The sequence below is a fragment of the Manis javanica genome, chromosome 6, assembly GCF_040802235.1.
Source record: "Manis javanica isolate MJ-LG chromosome 6, MJ_LKY, whole genome shotgun sequence".
Classification (NCBI taxonomy): Eukaryota; Metazoa; Chordata; class Mammalia; order Pholidota; family Manidae; genus Manis; species Manis javanica.
In genome coordinates this window covers 56267885-56292575 of record NC_133161.1, presented here as the reverse complement: position 1 = coordinate 56292575, position 24691 = coordinate 56267885, and the positions used below count along the sequence as shown (strand labels likewise).

Genomic DNA, 24691 nt, shown 5'->3' with positions numbered 1-24691 from the left:
GTGTCTTTTGCTGTACAGAAGCTTTTCAGCTTAATATAGTCCCACTTGTTCATTTTTGCTGCTGTTTTCCTTGCCCGGAGAGAGATGTTCAAGAAGAGGTCACTCATGTTTATGTCTAAGAGGTTTTTGCCTATGTTTTTTTCCAAGAGTTTAATGGTTTCATGACTTACATACAGGTCTTTGACCCATTTTGAGTTCACTTTTGTATATGGGGTTAGGCAATGGTCCAGTTTCATTCTCCTACATGTAGCTGTCCAGTTTTGCCAGCACCATCTGTTGAAGAGACTGTCATTTCGTCATTGTATGTCCATGGCTCCTTTATCAAATATTAATTGACCATATATGTCTGGGTTAATGTCTGGATTCTCTAGTCTGTTCCATTGGTCTGTGGCTCTGTTCTTGTGCCAGCACCAAACTGTCTTGATTACTATGGCTTTGTAGTAGAGCTTGAAGTTGGGGAGTGAGATACCCCCTACTTTATTCTTCTTTCTCAGTATTGCTTTGGCTATTCAGGGTCTTTGGTGTTTCCATATGAATTTTTGAATTATTTGTTCCAATTCATTGAAGAATGTTGCTGGTAGGTTGATAGGGATTGCATCAAATCTGTATATTGCTTTGGGCAGGATGGCCATTTTGATGATATTAATTCTTCCTAGCCACGAGCATGGGATGAATTTCCATCTGTTAGTGTCCCCTTTAATTTCTCTTAAGAGTGACTTGTAGTTTTCAGAGTATAAGTCTTTCACTTCTTTGGTCAGGTTTATTCCTAGGTATTTTTTTTTATGCAATTGTAAATGGAGTTTTTTTCCTGATTTCTTTTTCTGTTGGTTCATTGTTAGTGTATAGGAAAGCCACAGTTTTCTGTGTGTTGATTTTATATCCTGCAACTTTGCTGTATTCCGATATCAGTTCTAGTAGTTTTGGGGTGAATTCTTTAGGGTTTTTTATGTATAGTATCATGTCATTTGAAAATAGTGACAGTTTAACTTCCTCTTTACCAATCTGGATTCCTTGTATTTCTTTGTTTTGTCTGATTGCCATGGCTAGGACCTCCAGTACTATGTTAAATAACAGTGGGGAGAGTGGGCATCAATGTCTAATTCCCGATCTCAGAGGAAAAGCTTTCAGCTTCTCGCTGTTAAGTATAATGTTGGCTGTGGGTTTATCATAGATGGCCTTTATTATGTTGAGGGACTTGCCCTCTATTCCCATTTTGCTGAGAGTTTTTATCATGAATGGATATTGAACTTTGTCAAATGCTTTTTCAGCATCTATGGAGATGATCATGTGGTTTTTGTCTTTCTTTTTGTTGATGTGGTGGATGATGTTGATGGACTTTCGAATGTTGTACCATCCTTGCATCCCTGGGATGAATCCCATTTGGTCATGGTGTACGATCCTTTTGTTGTATTTTTGAATTCTGTTTGCTAATATTTTGTTGAGTATTTTTGCATCTACGTTCATCAGGGATATTGGTCTGTAGTTTTCTTTTTTGGTGGGGTCTTTGCCTGGTTTTGGTATTAGGGTGATGTTAGCTTCATAGAATGAGTTTGGGAGTATTCCCTCCTCTTCTATTTTTTGGAAAACTTTAAGGAGAATGGGTACTATGTCTTCCCTGTATGTCTGATAAAATTCCGAGGTGAATCCATCTGGCCCGGGGGTTTTGTTCTTTGGTAGTTTTTTGATTACCACTTCAATTTCGTTGCTGGTAATTGGTCTGTTTAGATTTTATGTTTCTTTCTGGGTCAGTCTTGGAAGGTTGTATTTTTCTAGGAAGTTGTCCATTTCTCCTAGGTTTCCCAGCTTGTTGGCATATAGGTTTTTATAGTACTCACTAATAATTCTTTGTATTTCTGTGGTGTCTGTCATGATTTTTCCTTTCTCATTTCTTATACTGTTGATTTGTGTTGACTCTCTTTTCCTCTTAATAAGTCTGGCTAGAGGCTTATCTATTTTGTTCATTATCTCGAAGAACCAGCTTTTGGTTTCATTGATTTTTGCTATTGTTTTATTCTTCTCAATTTTATTTGTTTCTCCTCTCATCTTTATTATGTCCCTCCTTCTGCTGACCTTCGGCCTCATTTGTTCTTCTTTTTCCAATTTTGATAATTGTGACATTAGACCATTCATTTGGGATTTTTCTTCCTTTTTTAAATATGGCTGGATTGCTATATACTTTTCTCTTAAGACTGCTTTTGCTGTGTCCCACAGTAGTTGGGGCTTAGTGTTGTTATTGTCGTTTGGTTCCATATATTGCTGGATCTCCATTTTGATTTGGTCATTGATCCATTGATTATTTAGGAGTGTGCTGTTAAGCCTCCATGTGTTTGTGAGCCTTTTTGCTTTCTTTGTACAGTTTATTTCTAGTTTTATGCCTTTGTGGTCTGAAAAGTTGGTTGGTAGGATTTCAATCTTTTGGAATTTACTGAGGCTCTTTTTGTGACCTAGTATATGGTCTATTCTGGAGAATGTTCCATGTGCACTTGAGAAGAATGTGTATCCTGTTGCTTTTGGATATAGAGTTCTGTAGATGTCTATTATGTCCATCTGTTCTAGTATGTTGTTCAGTGCCTCTGTGTCCTTACTTATTTTCTGTCTGGTGGATCTGTCCTTTAGAGTGAGTGGTGTGTTGAAGTCTCCTGGAATGAATGCATTGCATTCTATTTCCTCCTTTAGTTCTGTTAGTATTTGTTTCACATATGTTGGTGCTCCTGTATTGGGTGCATATATATTTATAATGGTTATATCCTCTTGTTGGATTGAGCCCTTTATCATTATATAATGTCCTTCGTTGTCTTTTGTTACTTTCTTTATTTTGAAGTCTGTTTTGTCTGATACCAGAATTGCAACACCTACTTTCTTCTCTCTGTTGTTTGCATGAAATAACTTTTCCCATCCCTTGACTTTAAGTCTGTGCATGTCTTTGTGTTTCAGGTGAGTCTCTTGTAATCAGCATATGGATGTATCTTGTTTTTTTATCCATTCTATTACTCTGTGTCTTTTGATTGGTGCATTCAGTCCATTTACATTTAGGGTGATTATTGAGAGGTATGAACTTATTGCCATTACAGGCTTTAAGTTTGTGGTTACCAAAGGTTCAGGGTTCGCTTCTTTCCTATCTTACTGTCTAACTTAACTCACTTGTTGAGCTATTATAAACACGATTCTTTATTTCTCTCCCTTCTTATTTCTCCTCCTCCCTTCTTCATATGTTGGGTGTTCTGTTCTGTGCTCTTTTTAGGAGTGCTCTCATCTAGTGCAGTCCCCGTAGGATGCCCTGTAGAGGTGGTTTGTGGGAGGCAAATTCCCTCAACTTTTGCTGGTCTGGGAGTTGTTTAATCCCTCCTTCATATTTAAATGATATTCGTGCTGGATACAGTAGTCTTGGTTCGAGGCCCTTTTGTTTCATTGCATTAAGTATATCATGCCATTCTCTTCTGGCCTGTAGGGTTTCTGTTGAGAAGTCTGATGATAGCCTGATGGGTTTTCCTTTGAAGGTAACCTTTTTTTTCTCTCTGGCTGCCTTTAATACTCTGTCCTTGTCTTTGATCTTTGCCATTTTAATTATTATGTGTCTTGGTGTCGCCCTCCTTGGATCCCTTGTCATGGGAGTTCTGTGTACCTCTGTGGTCTGACACGCCATTTCTTCCCCTAGTTTGGCGAAGGTTTTGGCAATTATTTCTTCAAAGACACTTTCTATCCCTTTTTCCCCTCTCTTCTTCTGGTACCCCTATCATGCAGATATTGTTCCATTTCTATTGGTCACTCAGCTCTTTTAGAATTCTTTCATTCCTGGAGATCCTTTTATCTCTCTCTGCATCAGCTTCTCTGCGTTCCTGTTCTCTGTTTTCTAGTCCATTAATGGTCTCTTGCATCTCATCAATTCTATTTTGAAGTCCTTCCAGAGCTTGTTTTATTTCTGTATTCTCCTTCCTTAGTTCTTGCATATTTCTCTGCAAGTCCATCACCATGGTTATGACTTTTGTTTTGAATTCTTTTTCAGGAAGACTGGTTAAATCTATCTCCCCAGGTTCCTTCTCAGGGGAAGATGTAGCAGATGCCAAAGTTGTCTGGGTTATCTTGTCTGGATCATATTTTTTGCCTTTTCATGTTGACAGGTGCTATTGACTGTCAGCTGGGAGGGCCAAACTTTTCACTTGCTACTGGCCTTTCTTTACTGGGACAACTGCAACCCCTAGTGGCTTGTGTTGGGTAATTGTGTGTAAACTGGGTCTTTGTGTCTTGCCCGGCCGACATTGAGAAAACTCCCTTTCTGCCTTAGGCTGCCTCTCTGCTTTCGCAGCGCCTGCAGGGGGTAATGGACGGGGGGGGAGGGGGGTTGTTTGGCTGTTTAACTCTGTGAGGGGTCTCAGAGCTGTTGCCCAGGGGGTTAGTGCGCCTAGTTTTCCCTGTAATTTCCAGCCACTAGGCTGTGACCTTTTTTGTTTCCGTCCAGCTGTTATGTCCCTGTCCCTTTAAGACTTTCAAAAAGCACTCGCTTTTCTTTGTCACAGGGGCATCAGCTTCAGAACCCGCTCAGAGGTCTTGCTGCCCTATTTCCCTAGTTTCCAGCCCTCCACGCATGCACTGTGTCTGCGCTCTGGTGCGGGTGTATGGGGCTGGGTGTTTAGCAGTCCTGGGCTCCCTCTCCCTCCCACCGGGAGCTGAGGGGAGGTATGCTCGGGTCCCGCCGGGCCTGGGGTTGTATCTTACCCCTTTCACCAGGCGCTGGGCTCTCACACGTGTGGATGTAGTCTGGCTATTGTCCTGTGTCTTCTGGTCTCTCTTTTAGGATTAGTTGTATTTGTTGTATTTTCAAAAATATATATGTTTTTGGGAGGAGATTCCCACTGTCCTAGTCATGCCGCCATGTTGGCTCCACCCACCTAAATAACTTGTTTAAAGACATATTAATAAGTTTTAAAAATGAAGCCAATAAAGTGGCTATCTCTGTAAATGAAGGAAGGGAGCATGCAATTGGAGGAAAACACATAGGGGACTTCTGAGATATTCAGTAGTGTAATAATACTTAACCAGGTTTTTGCTTTAAACAGTATAAACATAATATTTCCTCTTCTGTTTGAATCATCTTTCCCAATTATAGAAATATTCAAAAAAAGAATCACAATTATTTAATGTGGGAAAGATTATTTAATGCAGCAATTAGTTAATATGTGGAGATGCTGACTGTGTAAAAATGCAAGCTTTCAGAATCTTGCAAGTTTCCTCTTACTCATTTGAAAGTGACAGCAAAATCATCACAAAACAAACTCTTATTTATTCATTCAACAAGTATTTGATACCTACAATATACCGGGGACTAGATTTAACAGTCAACAAAACAGACATTACTGTCACATTAAAAAAGGATCTACATGAGAAGTCCCATTCCTTAATTAAGTTTAAATCAGGTGCTAATTTTCTTTACAGTAAATTTCTTATAATAGTTACTTCAAATGTTAAACTGTTCATTGAATCATCAAAACAGTAAATAGTCCAAAACCAAGAAAGTTCTATATTATGCTTATGTTCCCATATATATAATTGGCTAATACTATAATTTGGTGAGATTAAGAAATATTTGATCTAATATCACTTAAAAATCAAGTTCTAACTATTTCCTAAGATGACACAAGATGACAAAATTTAGGGTAATTTTGTAGTACATCAGAAACTTTTAATAAACTCCAACAGGTATTACCTCAAGAACTGACCTACAATGGAAGCAAGCAATAGAGATAAATCTACTTTACAGTGGTTTACATTAAAATAATACTTGAAATATTATTTTCTTCTCTAAACCACATAATCAACACTGAAATGCCAATGCTGTCAGGTTCCCTAGAATCAATGACCCATCAACTCTTAGTTGAAGAAACCTTCAAGTCATCTATTGCAGTACTTCTCAAACTTTATGGATCTTAAATGCATATACTTAAAATGCAGATTATGACCCATTAAGTCTGGGAAGGGTCTGTTAGTCTTTCATATCCAACAAGTTACAGACTGTTTAGAATTAAGGACAATCATATTTTATAGTTCTCCCTAAACTAATCTCTAGGTTGACAAAACCTCATTCACAACTCCAAAGCCCTATTCACAACTCCAAAACCCAAAAAGCTCCAAACACCAAAATTGTATCAAGCATTCTACTTACCCTATGTATTTACTTCTCAGAATTTATGAAGTAATCAAGAAGGTGGTATAGCATAGTCAAAAAGTAGAGACTCTGAGACTGACTGCAAATCTTACCTTTATTATTTATTAGCTGTATAACTACATGCCTTCATTTCCTCACCTATGTCCTGTGGTTGTTGTAAGGGATAAATGAGTCCATGGTCCAGTGGCCAATTATATTTTAATCACTATTATTATTCCCAGATAAACAACAGAGAAACTTAGACATGATGAAGTTTAAAGAACAAAATGCCCAAGGTAACACAGCCGATAGGTTCTTGGAGTCAGATTTTGACCGTAGGCAAACTTTGACACCTTAATGAATCTTAAAATTTGTCAGCGGACAGCTACCTGGAGTTAAGTCACAATTTTAAATAATGGGAAAATCATAAATGAGTGCCTTTTATCTAAATATTACTAAGCTTAATATAACTCCCAAGAAATTACTAAGAAAAATGCTTCTAAGAATGTAATAAATCCCTGGTCTGAATATAAAATACATAATTTTTATTATTAAACAGTTTCCCCATGTATACCCTACATAAATAATGGAAAGATTTTTGCTTTCAAAAGGTGTGAATGATGGCCTGATACCTATATGGATCAGTCCGGCCTTGAGCACAGGGACACACAAAAACATAAAAAACTTACCCCTGCTGCCAACAAGATGCTTACAAAACAAAAACTGACAATGCTAAGGATCATATATGCCTCCTAACTATATAGAAAGCAAGTGGAAATAATTTACCTTGTGATATTTTATGCCTATCAAGTTATACTGACATTTATCTCACATGATTTTCACCACAGGCTTGTATGATAGGAAAGGTAGCATAATACAGTAGTACTAAGAACACAGATTCAGAAATTACAGTTCCAGATTGCCACTAACATTCCATGTGACCCTCTGCTTAACCTCTTTGACAGAGAATTCCCATGAGCACACTGAAGGCACTAAGTTGTGAGTTCATCTTTCAAGTCAGGTCTAGCTGCAGCAGACAGTTGAGTAACTGCTCATATTGACACAGCTAATTTGATGCACAGCCATGCCTAGACTCTCCTAGCTGTGTGTGGAAAGTGGAGCTAAGTGGAAAGAGCTATTTTAAATCACAGGAAGAACAAACTGTCAGAGCTCCCACACAATAGACCTTGGACTCTGATATGAGTCTCACTAGAGTGGGGTCAACCACTCCCAGTTATACTGACCTGGTTTATCTGAACATACTATATGCATTAGGCAGCCAGAAAGAACTAAGAATCTGAAAGCTGATACTACTACCTCAGTGGCAACTTGGGTCACAAAAATTACAGGTATGAGTTCAATCACAAAAATAAGTACCCATAAGAGAGGCCTTACTGCAACTAAAGATTGTTACCCTCCCATCTTACTCCATTCATATTAAGTTGCAAGTTCTTCTCCAATTTCAATGGAATGTGCTCCTGACATTGTCTTGTTCAACATTATATATTTAACCAAAACCTGGTACAAAGAAGTTGCTCACTAAATATAGAAGTAATAAATTAATTTATTAACCAGAGAAGTGAAATTGGCGAAGGAATGGGAAGAGAAGAGAGAGGAGAAAAGAGCACAAAAGAAAGGGTAAAGAGCACAGAGAAAGGAAAAGGTCTAGGAAAACTGAAGAGGAAAAAGATCCTAATTAAAGTGCTTCTCCTCACCCCCACCTCATGACTTAAGGCAACAGAAACCACACCAACTCCCACCCTCAAAAAAAAACAAAAACAAAGTTACCAAAAGCTTGGTCCTTATTGTCCCATGACATACAGAAACAGCATTTTTTTTGGCTGTCACATTACTGACGCCAACCCAGACTTCCTCTACAGGGAGGCAGCCATGGGACAGCAGCCACAGAGTTCAACACATTTGTTGAGTCAACTGATGCTAAACCCCTCTTTTCATGCCCCAGTGACAAGGGAACAAAGCTCCTCTTCCATTCACCCCTACTGAAGAACCTTAGTATATTTCTATGAGGATGATTAAACACTAGTGTGATATGATCCAGTTGCTGAGCCACAAAGAAGGATAGAGGGCTGTGGAAAGGGTAGACATCTCAATCAACTATGCCTGTCTCCAGGATGGCCCACTGCCCAGCTAGCAAAGACAAAGATACCCGTGGAGTTTCTCCTCACTTTCCCAACTGGGGGTGTCCACAATAATAGGTTATATACACATATACACACCACTCCCTATGTATTTTTAATTCTTTGGTAATAGAACCCCCTCCTTTATAACATAAATCTATTGTTCAACTGTTACACATTCTCAAGAATAAATTATGTACATATATGTCAGTGACTACCTAAACAAACTCTTTGTTTTTTTATTAGAGCAGAGGTTTTAAAAGGTCAAAGACTACCAAATAATTAGGACTCCTAGCATCCAATGACAAATTAAGAAAGAAAACAAAAAAAGCTACAATGAATTCAGTGCTTTTTAAACTAGATTCTATCAGTTACAAAATACCTGTACACAGTTTGAAATAGCAGCAGATACATTCATAATATGTATTTTATTTATGTTGCAAACAGCAGAAATACACTGGAAATTAATGAATTAAGGTCTAGAAGCAAGAAAAGTAATGAAAACAAAAGACTGTATTTACTGAACACTATCTCTTACACTGGAAGAATAATGAAAGTATTTTGAAAGTAGATGGGCAGTAAAGCAAAGAACAGTCTGTGACAGGCTTCCAGCAAACACTGAAAGCCTCAAATTGCAAAACTACTTTACCAAGCTTTACTGAATTTCTGATAAAAGATCTAGTAGATACACCAGACTGAAATAAGTTAATCAAAAGAGCTTTATGAAACTGTATTTTTCTAGCTATACATACTGTTTTCATGGCTATGTAATAAATTACTTATAACACATACTTTTAAATAATAATCTTTTATCTTCCTCAAAAAGAAAGATTATTTTCCTTATAAATGTTTCTTCGACAGATAAAGGTGTGTATATACCTATTTTTATGTGTATGTGTATATGTGTATATATACATGACATAGATATATATGACATACAGAAAAGAAAAATATTCCCTTAAAAATGATTGAAGCAAAAAACTTAAAGCCTCCAAACAAGAAAGGTAAATTTCTAATTATGTGAGCCAATAGAATCCATCAGGATATGAGAAAATGCCAATTCTATGTATTTTGAAAAAATTATATTTTTCTGTCAGCATATTTATTCTGATTATTTTTTAAATTCAATTACATTATAGTGAAGAAAAGTATGTATAACTATCATCTAAGAAAAGAAGGGAGAGAGTTATATACACATTTGCTTATTTTTTTTTAATGTAAGAATATACAGAAATACAGAAACTTTTAAAAATGATATCTAGGAGGAACGGAGAAAATGGAGTAGAGGGGACAGGGATAAGAACCAGACATCTCTGAAAACACCTTGTTCTGCAGAGTTGATTTTATAATGGTATAAATATTTTACATATAAAAAGTGAGAACTTCAAAAGCAATCTCTCAAACAAATTTAACTATAAACACTAATAATGTGGAATAACGACACAGAGAAACTATTTCAAGTAAGTAATTTGACTATGAATCTTTAGTGGTAAATACCCTAAGAACAAAAATTACTACAAAAAAATCTTAAGTTGTTTCAATTAAAAATAGTGTTGACAGTTACACTAAAACAAAACAGGGCTACAGGAACCAATGGCTGATTCCAAGTCTGGAGCAGGAAATGGGTTTAAGATGAGCCTGAAGCACCTTATCATACCAGAAAGCCACCAAAGACCACTGGGGACACATAAAAAGGACTAAGGAGCCAACCTACAAAGGCTTCAGTTGGCTGAAGATGTTATCAGGAACCCCAATAACTGCAACAGACTGGAGAACTTCAAGTATTTGCCTTAAATCGTAAATTCCACTGGTCACTTTTGAAGGATGCCAAAGGGCCAACTTTTCTTGAAAAGGAGTAGTGAATTAAGCATTTATCAGGGTAATCAGAGAGCTGATGAAAATTCAGTTTCCCTTTAAGGAAATATTACATATAATAAAGATGACAGAATTAGACTCTCATCATATTGTGATCCTTAATGTATTCGAGGTCTAGCAGTTGACACACAGAGAGAGAAAGTAAGAACAACCCAGATATTATATGCCTCTCAAAAGAAAAACACAAAACACCTTCTGTGAGAGAGTATTGCTGGGGGTGGGGAGGAATTAAACCTTAATCTGATTCAGGAAACGCAGAAAACAAAAATTGTTATAATACACTGTAAGTCCAGGCGGAGGGGCTTTCCAGCTCCAGGCAAGTTCACTAAGAATTCGATGAGACTGAATAATGATAAGAGAACACTGGGGGTAAAAGGGGCTCATACTAAGCTTTATACTCATGGCAGTAGGTCGAGGCTGGAAGCCCATCCGCCTCATCGCCTCATCTCGGACCCCTGCTCAGCCTCTGCTACTCTCTAGGGTCCACTCTCCTGCTTCTCTCTGCCTTTAGCACCAGGTGGAGCTCTTCTTACATCAATAATGGCAGTATTGGCTTATTGCCAACAGGTATACAAGTTATGTGCCTGTGCAGTAGGCTAAGTATTACCTCATCACAGGTATACAATGGACAAGATTAGGATCAGGTGAGAATCCTGACCATGGAATTTCCATTTTTTTCTACATACACCATGATGAAGTAAACAACATTCAAGCAGTGGGAAACACATAAAGGGCAAAAGATCCAGTTTCTTCAACAAATGATGGGAAAGGGAAAAAGAAAGAGAAAAGGGGTAAGGAGTGGGGGTAGAGTAGGGTTTAGGAAAATCTGTGGGTTCTGTGGGTTAAAACTGCAACATGTAGGGATTATTCAACTTGATTTTAACAAAAAAAAAACAGTGGAAAAGGAGAAGAGGGAGAAGGATGAGGAGCAAAAGGAAGAAAGATAAATTGGGTAATTCTAATCATTTGCTGGATATTTACTGATATTAAGTTACTGCTTATTTTTTAGCTGTTGCAGTATAGTTATGTTTTAACAAAAAGAATCCTTATGATTTAGAGACACATGATAAAATATACAGATGACATTATGTATCCGGAATATGTTTCAGAATCATTCTGGAAAAAGAGAGTGGGGAAAAAGTGAAAAAGTATAGAGACAAAATCTACAGTGGCCATGAGATGATAAATGTCTAAACTGGGCATGAGGACAGGGAGTTCATTATACTAATCCTGCTACTTTTAATGATTGAAATTTTTCACTAAAAAAAATCCTCTAACACACAATAATCACAAAATTCACTTACACAGTAAATGTACTACATTCTTAACTAATCACTGCAGGAAACCAACAGCCCATAAACATAGTAACATGCTTGTAGTTATATGTGTAACCATGCTACATGTTTACAGTTTAGGGAACTAACCTGAGATTAAAAGTTTCCTGTGATCAGTTGATAGTAGAGCAAGACACACTTGGCTATTCAATTAAGAAAACAATTCGTTTAAATATGGAATTAAGTAATAATTTTTAATATCCCCTTTGTGTGTATTTATGTGTACATTTTATGTAAGAACTACTGTCCTTCAAAATAATTATTTTGGGGGTGTTTCATATTGATTCTGTAACTAGGTAGCTATGTATTGGACCTTAATTATACACAGATTGATTGGCCTCAATATGCTCACAAACTATATACAAGTAATGATAACATAAATGTGATTAGTACCATAATAAAAAGATTTACAAAGTGTTTGTGAGTAGAGAAAAGATAAGGCCTCCAGAGTTTAAACATATTGAAACTCCTTTTAAATAGTGCTCATAAGCCAGTTTTGCAGTTAAACAAGAAAAATCAATCTTTTATTTACACTTACTCATTTTTTTCCATCAAAATGGTATTACTCAAAACTGATTACTAATTACTGAAGTCTTAATAATTTCCAAAAATGAAAACTCCAAGTGCACAAAGATTCACCAATTCTAAGACTATTCAAGATATGTCACAGGGAAGGTAATCTTTGATTCCAAAGTAGAACAGAGAGTATCATGTTTACTGAACTTAAGCCTAATACTCGAGACTATTTACACTTTTATGTCTAAATATATTTAAAGATTCTATTTATAAATGGCAACAAAGTAAGCTATGAGGAATAAATTCACTCAAGAGTCTCAAAAAACTACACATAACCAGTCTTTTCAATAAATGGTACTGGAAAAACCAGACATTTGCATGCAAAAAACAGAATCTAAGAAATAGATCCTACAACCTTCACAAAAATTAATGCAAAACAGATATACACCTAATGTAAAAACACCAAACTATAAAATTCCAGAAAGTAAGAGGAGAAAAGCTAGATCATCTTGGGTATGGTGACACCTTTTTAGATATAACACCAAAGATACAATCCATAAAGAAATAATTGGTAAGATGGGCTTCATTAAAATTAAAAATCTTCTGCTCTGCAAAAGACAGTATCATTATAATTAAAAGACAGCAAGACTAGGAAAAATTATTTGCAAAAGACACATCTGATAAAGGACTGATAAAGGACTCTTAAATCTCAACATTAAGAAAACAACCATACTTAAAATGTCAAAGACTTTGACACCTCACCAAAGATGGCAAATAAGCATAAGAAAGTGCTCGATATCACATGTCAGCAGGGAGATGCAAATTAAAACCAAAATTAGATACCACTATATATCTATTAGAATAGCCAAAATCCAGAACACTGAGAACAACAAATGCTAAGAAGAATATGGAGCACAGAAACTCATTTACTGCAAATGAGAAAGTGGGAAGGCAAAATCATATAGCCACTTTGGAAGACAGTTTGGCCATGTTTTTACAAAACTAAATATACTTTTACCATATGATCCAGCAATGACATCCTTTATATTTACCCAAAGAAATTGAAAAGTTATGTCCACACAAGACCTGCACACAGATGTTTATGGTGGCTTTATTCATAATTGACAAAACTTGGAAGCAACCAAGATGTCCTAAAGTAGGTGAATGGATACATAACTGTGGTACATCCAGACAATGAAGTATCAGTCAGCACTAAAAAGAAATAAGCTAACAAGCCATGAGAAGACATGGACAACTTTAAATGCTAATGTAAAAAGGCTACATACTGTATAATATTCTGGAAAAGGCAAAACTATGGAAACAGTAAAAAGAACAGTGGTTAGGAGAGAGGGAAGAGGTGAAAATGAACAGAGCACAGAGAATTTTTAGGGGAATGAAAATATTGAAATGGATGCATGTTACTATACTTTTGTCCAAACCCAAAGAATGTACACCACCAGAAGTGAACCCCAAGGTAAGCCTTGGACTGTGGATGATTATCATGTGTTAACAGAGGTTCATCCTTGATAAAAAATGTGACATTCTGGTGAGTGATGTTGATGAGGGAGATCTGGTATGTGATAATGAGGGAGACTACGGTCAGAGAGTATTTGGAAATCTCTGTACCTTCCTCTCAATTTTATTGTCAATCAAAAACTGCCTTAAAGAAAATGAAGTCTTAAAAAGAGCTACATATAAATAATCACAAATAACTGGTGATTTTTCAAAGGGAGAGAATAATAAGATGACAACAGTCATGCATTATAATAACCTGATAGACTTATGAATTCCCAATAGAACAAATGTTAAGTCAAACTACTTAAAATGCACTCAATTTTCAATAAAACATTTAAATGACTATTAAATGTTAATTTAATTGTTGTCAAAACTGATGTTAAAGTTGGCTAATTTAGATTCATTTCAGAGACTTCATAATCTCTCTTTTAGCATAAGAAACTAGAGATGACCAAATCTGATGCAGAAAGACTTAGGAGAAACTATATATATCTAATACATATCATGTAATTACAGAAAATTGTTAAATGATCAAAATTTTAGTTGACATGACACATTAGCACACACTTCAAATAGCTTCACCTAGACTCCTCTCTACCTCCAAAAAAAAAATTATACTTCCTTTATTCAGGGTGTCTACTATACAAATTCCTCTAATGATCTTATCTGATGTAGTCAAAATCCAATTAAATCAACAATCAACATATGTCGCAATTTTTTAAATATAATCTTGAATTGTAAGACCTAATTTTTATACAAATGGAATTTATTTATAAGGGAAAGCTGTTGCTGAAAGGGAGCATGCAGAAAGTATGAAAGTTCTACTTGCAAGAATAATTTTTTTCCCCACCCAGAAACCAAAAAGAAAAGCCAAAAGTCAGTTCCAACATATCTCCCTGATTTTCCTATGGAATGAGCATAAAAATTTTTTGACTCAACAAAAACAAAGCCCTAACAAATTACACTGAGATCATTTCATAAACCAGGTATTCAGAACTTGAAACCCACTGACAGATAGAAACATTACTATTCATCTGGCTTACATTCTTGAGGCAAAACACCAAAGTAGAGAATGTCTGTTCTTATTTTGTACTTACATATTCAAATAAAAAAAATGAAAAGTACTCTCTGTACACTCCATTTTTAAGCCACTGATCATTGTGGCCAGGATCAAGATCTCAGCAAATAACTAAAGCTGACAAGGATTCATCACCCGTGTATTTACTGAAGATGAGGTAAGTCTCAACCCATCTGCCTTCATGACTCCATTATTACTCAGTCTTCCAAATTAAGGGATTGAGCCTGTCTCCTTTTCCTCTCCAGTCTTCTATAGCTTCTAGTCAAGTTACCTCTCTTACCCTCCTATGCAACAGAACCAAACACATCTGAAGTATCTCAGTAGGTGACTGATGCTGGTTGTCTTTGCTATAAAGAATTTAAAGTTTGAGAAGGGATCACAAACTGGCATGTTTTATTTGGCCAACATAGCATTTTTTAAAATTATGAATAAACATTTAAAAGATCACATAAAAATCAGGATTTCTGGCTTACTTGAAAAACAGAAAAATCTGGGATCAGTGGAATCACATCCCTGGCAAGGCAATAATGGAATAAAGCTGAGTTGTAACAACCCCCATGAAAATGAGCCAGGAGCTCTTCAGTATTGCCATAGTACCAAAACTTGCTATAAGGTTTACTTGATTTTGAGTCCAAGATGTGATTTATCATACCTTTATAATTGTTTTAATGAAAGAAGTGAAATATTTGTACCTATGTCACTATTAAAAGTGGGAAAACAAAAGATAAACCAAGAGAATAATATGCTTAAAAAATGGCAGACACTATTTCTTAGTCAAAGCAAAGATATAAATATATATGCCCATGTCATCAATGGGAGGAATTCATGTATCTGATTTAAGCATTTCCTCTTCTCTAAGATTAGCCTAACAACAAACACTTCAAAGAAGAATAAGCTAAAACCTCAACAAGAATCCAATGAAATGAAGGGAAGGAAGAAAATGTGGATATCACACATAGGGGCTGCCAAGGGAAAATTTCTGAAATCTATTAAAGTGGTAAAGAATAAAAGGAAATAAAAGAGATTTGCAAGTATGCCCTTCATTATCTTTAAGTAGAAGAAAGACTGCAATTCCCAGGATTCTGCTTTCTCTCTCTTATAGTCTTACTATATATACAGTCCCTGAGTAATCTTCTTTTCTAATCTACAATTTTTAACAACCTCATATGTATTGGGACTTCTAAACCTGTGCCTTCAGCTCAGATATACCGCCAGAGTTTCTAAAACTTACAATTAAAATGCATACTGAAATTTCTGCCTTTCTCATGGGTACCTCAAACTCTTGTCTAAAATTAAATTCACTACATCCCCAAATCTCTCTTATATACCCTTATTTAAAATGAGGCATCAGTGCCTACCCAATTATTGAAATGAGAAATATCAGAGTAATCTTGGACTGTCCTCTTGGAAATCTCACATTCAACTAATTATATTTTATATCCTAAATATTTGGGGGGCCTTCCTCACCACCTAAGCCTTAAACAGACCTTTGTAACAGTATGCAAGACTACAATTCCTCTAGTACACCTCTAGTCTACCCTCCTTGCTGCCAAAATGACCTCTGAAAAAAAATTCTGAAATGTCTGACTTTTCTATGGGCAGGACCTGTTCTGTTTCTAGTCTCTAGGACAGACTACCCTTCCTGTTTAGCAAGAACCTCTATCAAGTTTCCCTTCAAGAACCAGCTCACACGTACATCTTCTATGAAGCCTTCCCTCATAATTACTTCTCCCACTTCCCAAACAGAATGTTCAGTCTTTGCATTCTCTGCCTCCACAGCACTACTTAAAAGTTCTATAGTAGTAATTTATATATATATTTGCCTTGTCTACACTGGAAGCTTCTTTCATTCACTGATTAAACATTTATTAGGGTCTATAGTGTGCCCACTATATCCAGGCTCTATGATTTCAAAGATAAGTAAAGTATTATTTCTGGCCTCAAGAAGCTCAGTCTTGTGGAATTGAATCACAAATTTATATATATAAACTATATTTATATATATATATATATATATATATATATATATATATATATAAAACAATACAGTAAGCAAAATGATACACATTAGCTGTTATAAGACACTAAAAAGGGACATATGATCTGATCCAGCATGAAGGAAAGGAGGGGCAGCAAAGTAGGAGAAGTATCCTGAAAAGGGTGACACCTAAGATTAATCTGAGGATAACAGGACAAAGCCAGGTGAAGAATAGGGCAACTGATAAAGAGAAAACAGCAGGAGTAGGCATTGAAGCAAGAAACAATGTTCCATGGAGAAGCCACTGTAGGCTATTTTGTTTTTAAAAGGTGATCTGTAAGGAGCATATGAGACATACAAGTTTAAAGCGTTCTATCAACTACCTGCAAGATATAAAATAGGCAAATCTGAAGGCAGGAACACCTATGAAGGGCAATTATACTTGTATTATCTAAAACCAGAATTAGACCAGAGGTAGCAGGGAGACCCAATCAACAGATATGTGATCAAGGGCATGGAGCATGAGAGCCATAGTCAGCTTAAGCCTGAGTAATAACCAGCTTGAACATTTAATCACCCCAAGCCAGATACAGGAGAACAGGGTTGGGAGACAGGATGTTGGTTTTGTTTTATGGATAAAGGAATCAAGTTCAGTATGAGACATGTTTAGGGTAAGATATGTACATACCTCAAGTGAAGATAGCCAGCAAACAACTGGATATAGTAGCACAAGTTATTTTCAAAGGAATACTCTGGGCTAGAGATACAGAATTTGAAGTAATCTTAAAAACTAGACTGAAGTAGATTGTGAAGAGAGCAGCAAGTCAAGGATGAAATACTGGTAACATCAACATTTTAAGGGACAGAAAAAGAAGCCCATGAAGATGACTGAGTAGAAATATGTAAGACACAGAAAAGATGTAAGAACCAGTAATGAGTAGAGTCCCAGAAGCTAAGAGAATAGTAACTTCGTAAGAAAAAAGTGATCAGCAGTGTCCAAAAGATGGAGAACAGTTCAGTAAATTAAAAACCAGTAAATGTCCAAGGGATCTGACAATTACAAGGTTACTTGATCTTACTGGGAGCAGCATCAGCATAGGGAGCATAGACCCAGACTGCAGTAGGTTTAAAAATAGGTAGAAAGTGATTTGTATGTATGTTGGACACTCTAGGGAAGGATCCATTAGAGAGAGAGTACTGCTGAGAGAAGGCATGACTCATGGATCAGTAGGTGAAGGATTTGAAGTATAAAGAGGGTTTGACCTCCTAAGAATTCCAAGAGGGATAACTCAGTTTCCAAAGCTTAAAATTCCATAAGGGCAAGGAATATATTACATTCAATTTCATTTCCCCATAACCAGCAAAATCTCTGGAACATAATACATTCTCAAAAGACTCTGTGATATGCATGAATACATGAATGAATTTGGAAGTCTCCCCTTGTAAACTCACAAAAACTCTTAGTAGACCACAAAATACTAGAAATAAGCATTAAAATAACCAATCATTAACCAGCCCCAACAAAAAATGAACTACGAAGAAATATTCTCTTCAGAAACACAAACCTCCACCCTCAAGGGTTATCACTTCAGGGATTCATTTACAATTAATAAACTTAAAAATGCATGGGTTATGAAGTGATGCCCTGTGTTAGTGTCTGTTCAGTCTTTGCCATCCAAATATAATATCTATTCAGGAGTTTATAAACAAACAACTGAGTAATTGTTACATACTATAAAAGGCAGATTTCATGTGTCTATCCCATCCTTTCATCCATAGCCCTAAGAATCACATTATCTTATCTGCTTTTCCCTCCCTCAACCCCAACCTGGTCTTACCAGATATACACCTGACACAAAGGCAGTCAACGTAACGTGTGGCAGGCACTGTACACTTTGTAAGAGACCTAGCACCACCAGTGATCTAAGTTAAACTCTCAGTAACTTGGGAAATGACAAATCGTTGCCAGTCAATGGTACAATATATATACATCCTAAAAGAGGATACGTATATTGTGGGGCTGGGGTGACCATTTTAAGGGGACATATAGGCCAGGAAGTGCAAGAAACCAGCTGAGAGAAAAACTAAAAATAAAGCCTATACTCTCTGAAAAGACAAGATAAGAGACTGTGGTTCCCCGAGAAAGAGAGAAAGAGTTGAGACCTTCGTCAGCTTTTGAATTCCCATAGTACCAACTGCATTCTGTTTTATTTCCCTGAATTCTCCTTTTTTTATGAAGTAACTGGAGTATATTTCTGTTCCTTACAATCAAGAGTCCAAACTGGAAAAATCCTAAACAAGTTTAGATAAATGCCAGGAATACAGAAGTTGCTTTTTGTTTTTTTAAGTCATTAGATAGTCACTACATATTATAACACAGTAGTAAATAGGAAACTGCAGTTTCTAACCTAGCTCTGCCCTAAAACATTGAGCGAATCTGGGCAATCACAATGTCTCTCAACCTCTGCTTACTCACTTCTAAAGGAACTGGGTTATAGACTTTCTATCCGCAAATGGCTTAAAAATTAACTTAAGATGATACTGTGAGGGGTGTATTGTGTGTACATGTGTGTACAGACACCACCAATTCAAAGATACACTCTTAAAGCAACACTTTGGAAGTCTTGTGAATTTTCTGTTAACTGCAAGGATGCAAACTTGGGAGTATAAAATGGCTCTTTCCTAAGACCTTTAGCTAGATTATGTGTAATAAATTATTTTGTTATTGAAATCATCACTAAGATTCCAAAAATCCAAAAAGCAGTACCTGAAGTGAATGTCGTATCTATGTTACAATCTCCTTCATGACAAATAAGGGCATTTACTTGATATACTACCTCCCTCTCTTGGACTTCTCAAAAATACCTACCTGTATTTACACACACACACACACTCTGGCGGCCAAACAACATGTTGTATCCTTAACTCCAGTCTACATCTCAAACTATCTGAAACCAGGCAGGACAGCCATTTCTGTTCTATTGTGAAGCTTGGCAATCTAATGAGGCTCTTATTTTGTTGATTTCACCATGTAAAATTGTCACCTAAGGTAATTACAGAATACCTCTGTGCCCTGTACCCTTAAAAAAAAAAAGCCTAACATAAGATACCTAATACCTTTCATAAAGTTAAATGCATTCTATGTACCTGTTGGTAGGTCTTTATCTTTTAAAACTGAAGTAAAAAAATAATGGCCTTCAGATTCTTTCCTCGGTATTACAAATATAGGTTTATACTTATTCAGTAGTACAAAGTCTTCTGTTAACAAGAAAATTCAATTAAGCCTTCAAGAGTTGACATAAGCTTCTTTTCTCTTGGCAAAGACATAATTTAGTGAGGGCAATTTTATGACTAAAACCAAATGAAAACTGAAATACTGAAAAAAGAAATGCATACATTTTGTTAAGTGAAAGAAGCCGGCCACAACATGTCAAATATTGTATGATTCCATTTATATTAAATATACAGAACAGATAAATCCATAAAGACAGAATGTAGAATGGTGACTGACAACTGCTAGGGGGAAAAAGAAAATGGGGAGCAACTGCAATGGATACAGTCTTCTTTTTGGAGTGACGAAAATGTTTTGGAGTTAGATAAAGGTGGTAGTTGCACAGCACTGTGATAACACTAAATGCAAATAAATTGTTCACTTTAAAATGATTAACTTTGTCATGTCAATTTAAATTTCACCTCACTTTTTTAAAAAGTCAAAAAAATAAAATAAAACTGGGTCAGTTGTTAGAAGACCCAATTTCGAGACCCAGGGTCTAGGCCAGATACTTACAGCTGACCTCTCTGAGCCTCAATTTCTTCATCTGTATACAGGGTAGGAACAGATGATATCCAAGGTTCCTCTCATTAACTGGCACTTTATATCTACAGCTCTGATTTTTTAAAGAGTTGTATCATATAGGAATTTATCTGAAAAATGAAGGATGAAATACTGGTTAATGTTTTCAGGAGCAGTTTTCCAGGGAAGTCACTGGAAAGCTTAATGAAATTGCTTCTCATAATGACTTTAAATGAAAGTGGTACAAACATTAAAAGACAATTCAATGAAGGCAATTCTGCAAGGAGTAAAACTAATGTATTCTAAAATTACAGTGTTTTTGTCAAACTGTATCCAAGGAGAGAAATTAGATAATCTAACCACAATTATAAATAAACAAATTAATAAATAGATGAAATTAGAGAATCTAGAAAAAAGTTGTATTAACTCCTGGGCATATTTTCTCAATATCAGTTCTTCTGCCTTTGGGAGGTACTGAGTATCAAATAGTCTGAGGTCATTCAATGGTTGCAGTCTGTATATGATTTCTGATTTAGAGTTAATCCATATACACCTAAAAATCATACAAGTCATAAAAACTAAAAAGCCTAACTAGTGTTCTCACCACCCTACTTTACTAAGGTGACAGACTATAGCAAAGACAAATAATCAAAGGCAAAATTTTCTTTGGGAAACAGCTTTGGATACATTCCAACATAACAAATGTTCACTTAAGTTATCAGAATTTCCCACCATACAGTAGCAGAAACAATTTTGGCCTAAAAGAGTTTAAAGCCAAACGATATCAGCTGCTACAGCCAAAAAAATAGCTTCATATTCCTATGAATCATCTGAATCTGTATCGATGAAACTGAACAATGAAATATACCCACAGATGACTGAGGCAATTGACTTGCTGTGCAGAGGTTTTAATAAATATCAATTGAGTTACAGAAAATGGGTACCATTCATAGCCACTTAAACATCAGGTAAATCAATGCAATTCACAAAGAAAACAAACACCATTTAGCATAACTGCTTTCGTTTTCATCTTGCTCATAAGCATATATGAAAACTATGAATATAAAAGATACATATAAAAATGCATGTGATAACCCAGCTTTGAAAAGTTACTTTTAGTTTCATAGTTCAAACAAATGTAAAATAAGGTCACTGTATGCAAAATCTAATTTTAAAATGTATAAAAGCTTTAATCAGGACATATTTTGCTTAATAAAAAGCCCATGGGTTTTAATTACTAGTTAACATGATATGCTATAATTATGTAAAAGTCTTATTTTCTACTTAGCATACAATTTTCTTATTTCTACATCAAGTTGTTACCAGATTTACTATTTCACTACTTAACTTATTCTGACCAGAAACATATTGAAAATGTTTGATGTTTTGAATGAACTCTTCATAATTCATTTCATAGTTCATTTGCATAACTGGGGTAGTCTTGAAGCCTGCAAGCTTCAAAAGTAAAATAAATTTGCTGCTGCATTCTGTTAACAGTGATATCTGATGTCCTCATTCTCCAAATTTAACTATGCAAAAAAACCGTTACATGTCAAATTAATAAAATGAGTTGCAGTTAACCAATTTATTCTTACAACAAATTTGTATCAGTGTAACAATTATAAATTTCTAGTCCCATAGTTTAGGCTTTAGTTAACCTAGCCTGCTTGGTTTTTTGTGAAACTCACTTCTACTCTCCCTGCATAAAATTCTAATGTACAAATAAGGGAAGTTTGCCTAGGTAATACATAAGGTCTATTTTCATTGTTTCTAAGTCTATAATATTTCTTGTACATTGGGGGGAAAAAAAACAACAGATGCCCACAACAGTGCAACTGGAGAATTAGGGAATTAAAATTCTTTCTGGGAAGTATCAAGTATAAAGTAAAGAAATAGTAAAGGTTTTGCCATTATTAGGGTCAGCAGAGCATCAAACTCATGCAAGCTGAACATGGGAGTGAGCAGTTATGTTGTGCAGAATGACCAAACCCTCACACTCCAGAGCCTCCACCTGCCAGTGTCAGAACAAACCAAAAAAACATAACCACTTAGAGCCTGTAGAAGAGCAGCCTGGAACTCTGGGTCTCTCCACAAATCTTACACAATCAACCCAAGCCTCATAACAAAGAATACAAGTCTAGGAAGTTCCTATGAAGTTCCATTCATCAAGGACAAAACTTACTCCTGAGAACCACTCACCCAATTTCCACTGTCATCCATCATGAGACTGCTGAACGTATTTTCCAGGCTAATTCTTAACCAATTCTGCCCTGTTATCTTTGGTCACTACCAGGAGATAACCATTCAGTTATCAATCTTCTCCTGCACTCTAGCCATACACTATTCTTGTTTTTTCCTCCTTTATCCAACTTCTGCTTCCCTCCCTCCCAAAGCTTCCCTCTAGGTTTATTCTGTTCCATGGAAAAAAGAAACACACCTATATCCTCAAAAACACCACTATTCGCTTTAAGTAAAAGCTGCTTCTCCAGTAACCCTCTCAAAGGTTGCTAATTCTTTCATTTATCATGTATCCCAACTTCAAGATGCAGGGTCATGATCCTAACCACAACTCTCAGCCGCTCTACTGTAAAAAGCCCTGAACCTGTGCAATTTCTACACATAAGAATTACCTGGAGTCCTTTTAAAGTCCCACTGCCTAAGTTACATCCCACACAAATTAAATCAGAATACCTAAGTATAGGAGCTCGCGATTAGAATTTTCAATGAGCAGCAAAGTTAGGGTAAGAGCACATTAGTAGTCTGTAAAGTCTCCCAGATGACTCCAATATGCAGTAACAAGTGAGAACCAGATTTCTACGGAACTTCTAATCATTCACTCAAAAGTAACACATTGCACGCAACATTCTTCTCTACCTCAAGTATTACACAACCTTGAATTATTCAACATACATATGGATAACCAATCCATTACTCTACTTTTAACATCATAAGCATTTTACCTCTATGAAATTTCATTTCAATTCCACATCAGATTATTGGGTTGAAGATGGCAGAATAAGAAGGCAAGATGGAAACTTCCTCCCAAAAACCTAAAAAGGAAAATATAGAAAATGCAACTAGAACTGAAAACGACCTGAAGACTGCAGAACATAACCCCCTACACCTGAGGAAGAAAAGAGGACAACACAGAAAAGGGTGAGGCAGCAAAGACAAGATTGAGCAGGACCCAAGCCCTCGCCCGACACCAATCTACAGGTGGGAGGAAGAGAAACAGAGTGTGGAGAGGGAAGAAGCCCAGGAGCACTGCACACCTGGCCATGGAGATCTGTTCTGGGAGCACAAGCCTACATTACATTGGGTTTTGGTGATTATCAGGGCTGGACACCAGGGACAGGCAGAAGACTGTGGGAGGCTGAGACTCCAGCCAGTGTGGAGGGCAGGCACGCTCTTCCTGTCCTGAGACCCAAAGCAGAGGCAGCAGTTTGAAAGACTTGCCATTAGTGGGAGGGGTACTAGAGGTGATGAGTGTTCAACAGAACCCTCTTCTCAGGAGAATGGGCAGGTGGAAGATACCTCCTCAGCCCTTCCTCAGCCCAACAGATCAGGAAGTCTTGGGAGCTCCAGATGCTCCATCCCCCTTACTGGTAACACAGCCCCAAGGTAACACCCTGTGTACTGCTGGGAACCAACCCACTTGGCCCAGCCACAGCATCAGCTGTGCTGCCTGGCAGGCAGAGGGAGACTCTCCCAGCTTGCTTGGCTCCATCTCAGCCCAACCAGAGAGGCGCCTGGAGGAGCCAACCCCAAGAGCTCCTTCCTCCCAGCTAGTGTCCAGACCTGGTGCTGTTTGTCTACCTGGGGCACACGGGTCCACCCACCTCATTAAACCTGAAGCCCCACCATTGCTGCAGGCCAGGCAGAGGGTGGCCCCACCCACAGACAGCTCAACAGATTCCTGAGCTGATCACAAAGGCAATAGCTAAAGCAAACTGCCCACCGGGACCCAGAATACTACTGATGCAAGATAGACACATGCCCCACCCAAAGCATGCCAACAAACAACTGGGACCCCCAAAATAAAACCAGGCACTAGAGAGTAAAGAATCTTGAGCTTTTGGGCACCATAACACACCTTCTTCATAAAGCTATTACTATTTAGACCAGAAAGCACAGCAGAGACATCTAATATAAAGGAATAAACAGAATCCCTGACAAAATAAGCAGGCAGAGGAAATTGATCCAATCAAAACTGCAAGACAGAACCCCAGAAAGAGGGCTAAATGAAACAGAGATCACCAATTTTCTTGATAAAGATTTCAAAATAAAAGTCATAAACATGCTTACAGATATACAGAAAAGTATTC

General features: G+C 36.7%; 1 protein-coding gene across 8 annotated transcripts in view; it reads right to left on the bottom strand.

Moving 5' to 3' along the window:
• The window catches only part of SNX13 (sorting nexin 13), a 170195-nt gene that overhangs the window by 125279 nt on the left and 20225 nt on the right, over nt 1-24691 (bottom strand). Inside the window, exons 1-2 of one of the 8 annotated variants that reach the window (XM_073238740.1) lie at nt 23327-23411; nt 20361-20497 (exon numbers count right to left, since the gene is read on the bottom strand). The exons of 3 other annotated variants lie outside the window; for them this stretch is intronic. In XM_073238740.1, the coding sequence (XP_073094841.1) occupies nt 20361-20391 (31 nt within the window). In that variant the 5' untranslated portion in view covers nt 20392-20497; nt 23327-23411. Of the gene's footprint in view, nt 1-20360; nt 20498-23326; nt 23417-24691 lie in introns of those variants that run through there. 4 more of the 8 variants (XM_073238735.1, XM_037021843.2, XM_073238738.1 and 1 more) reach the window with 4 other exon arrangements.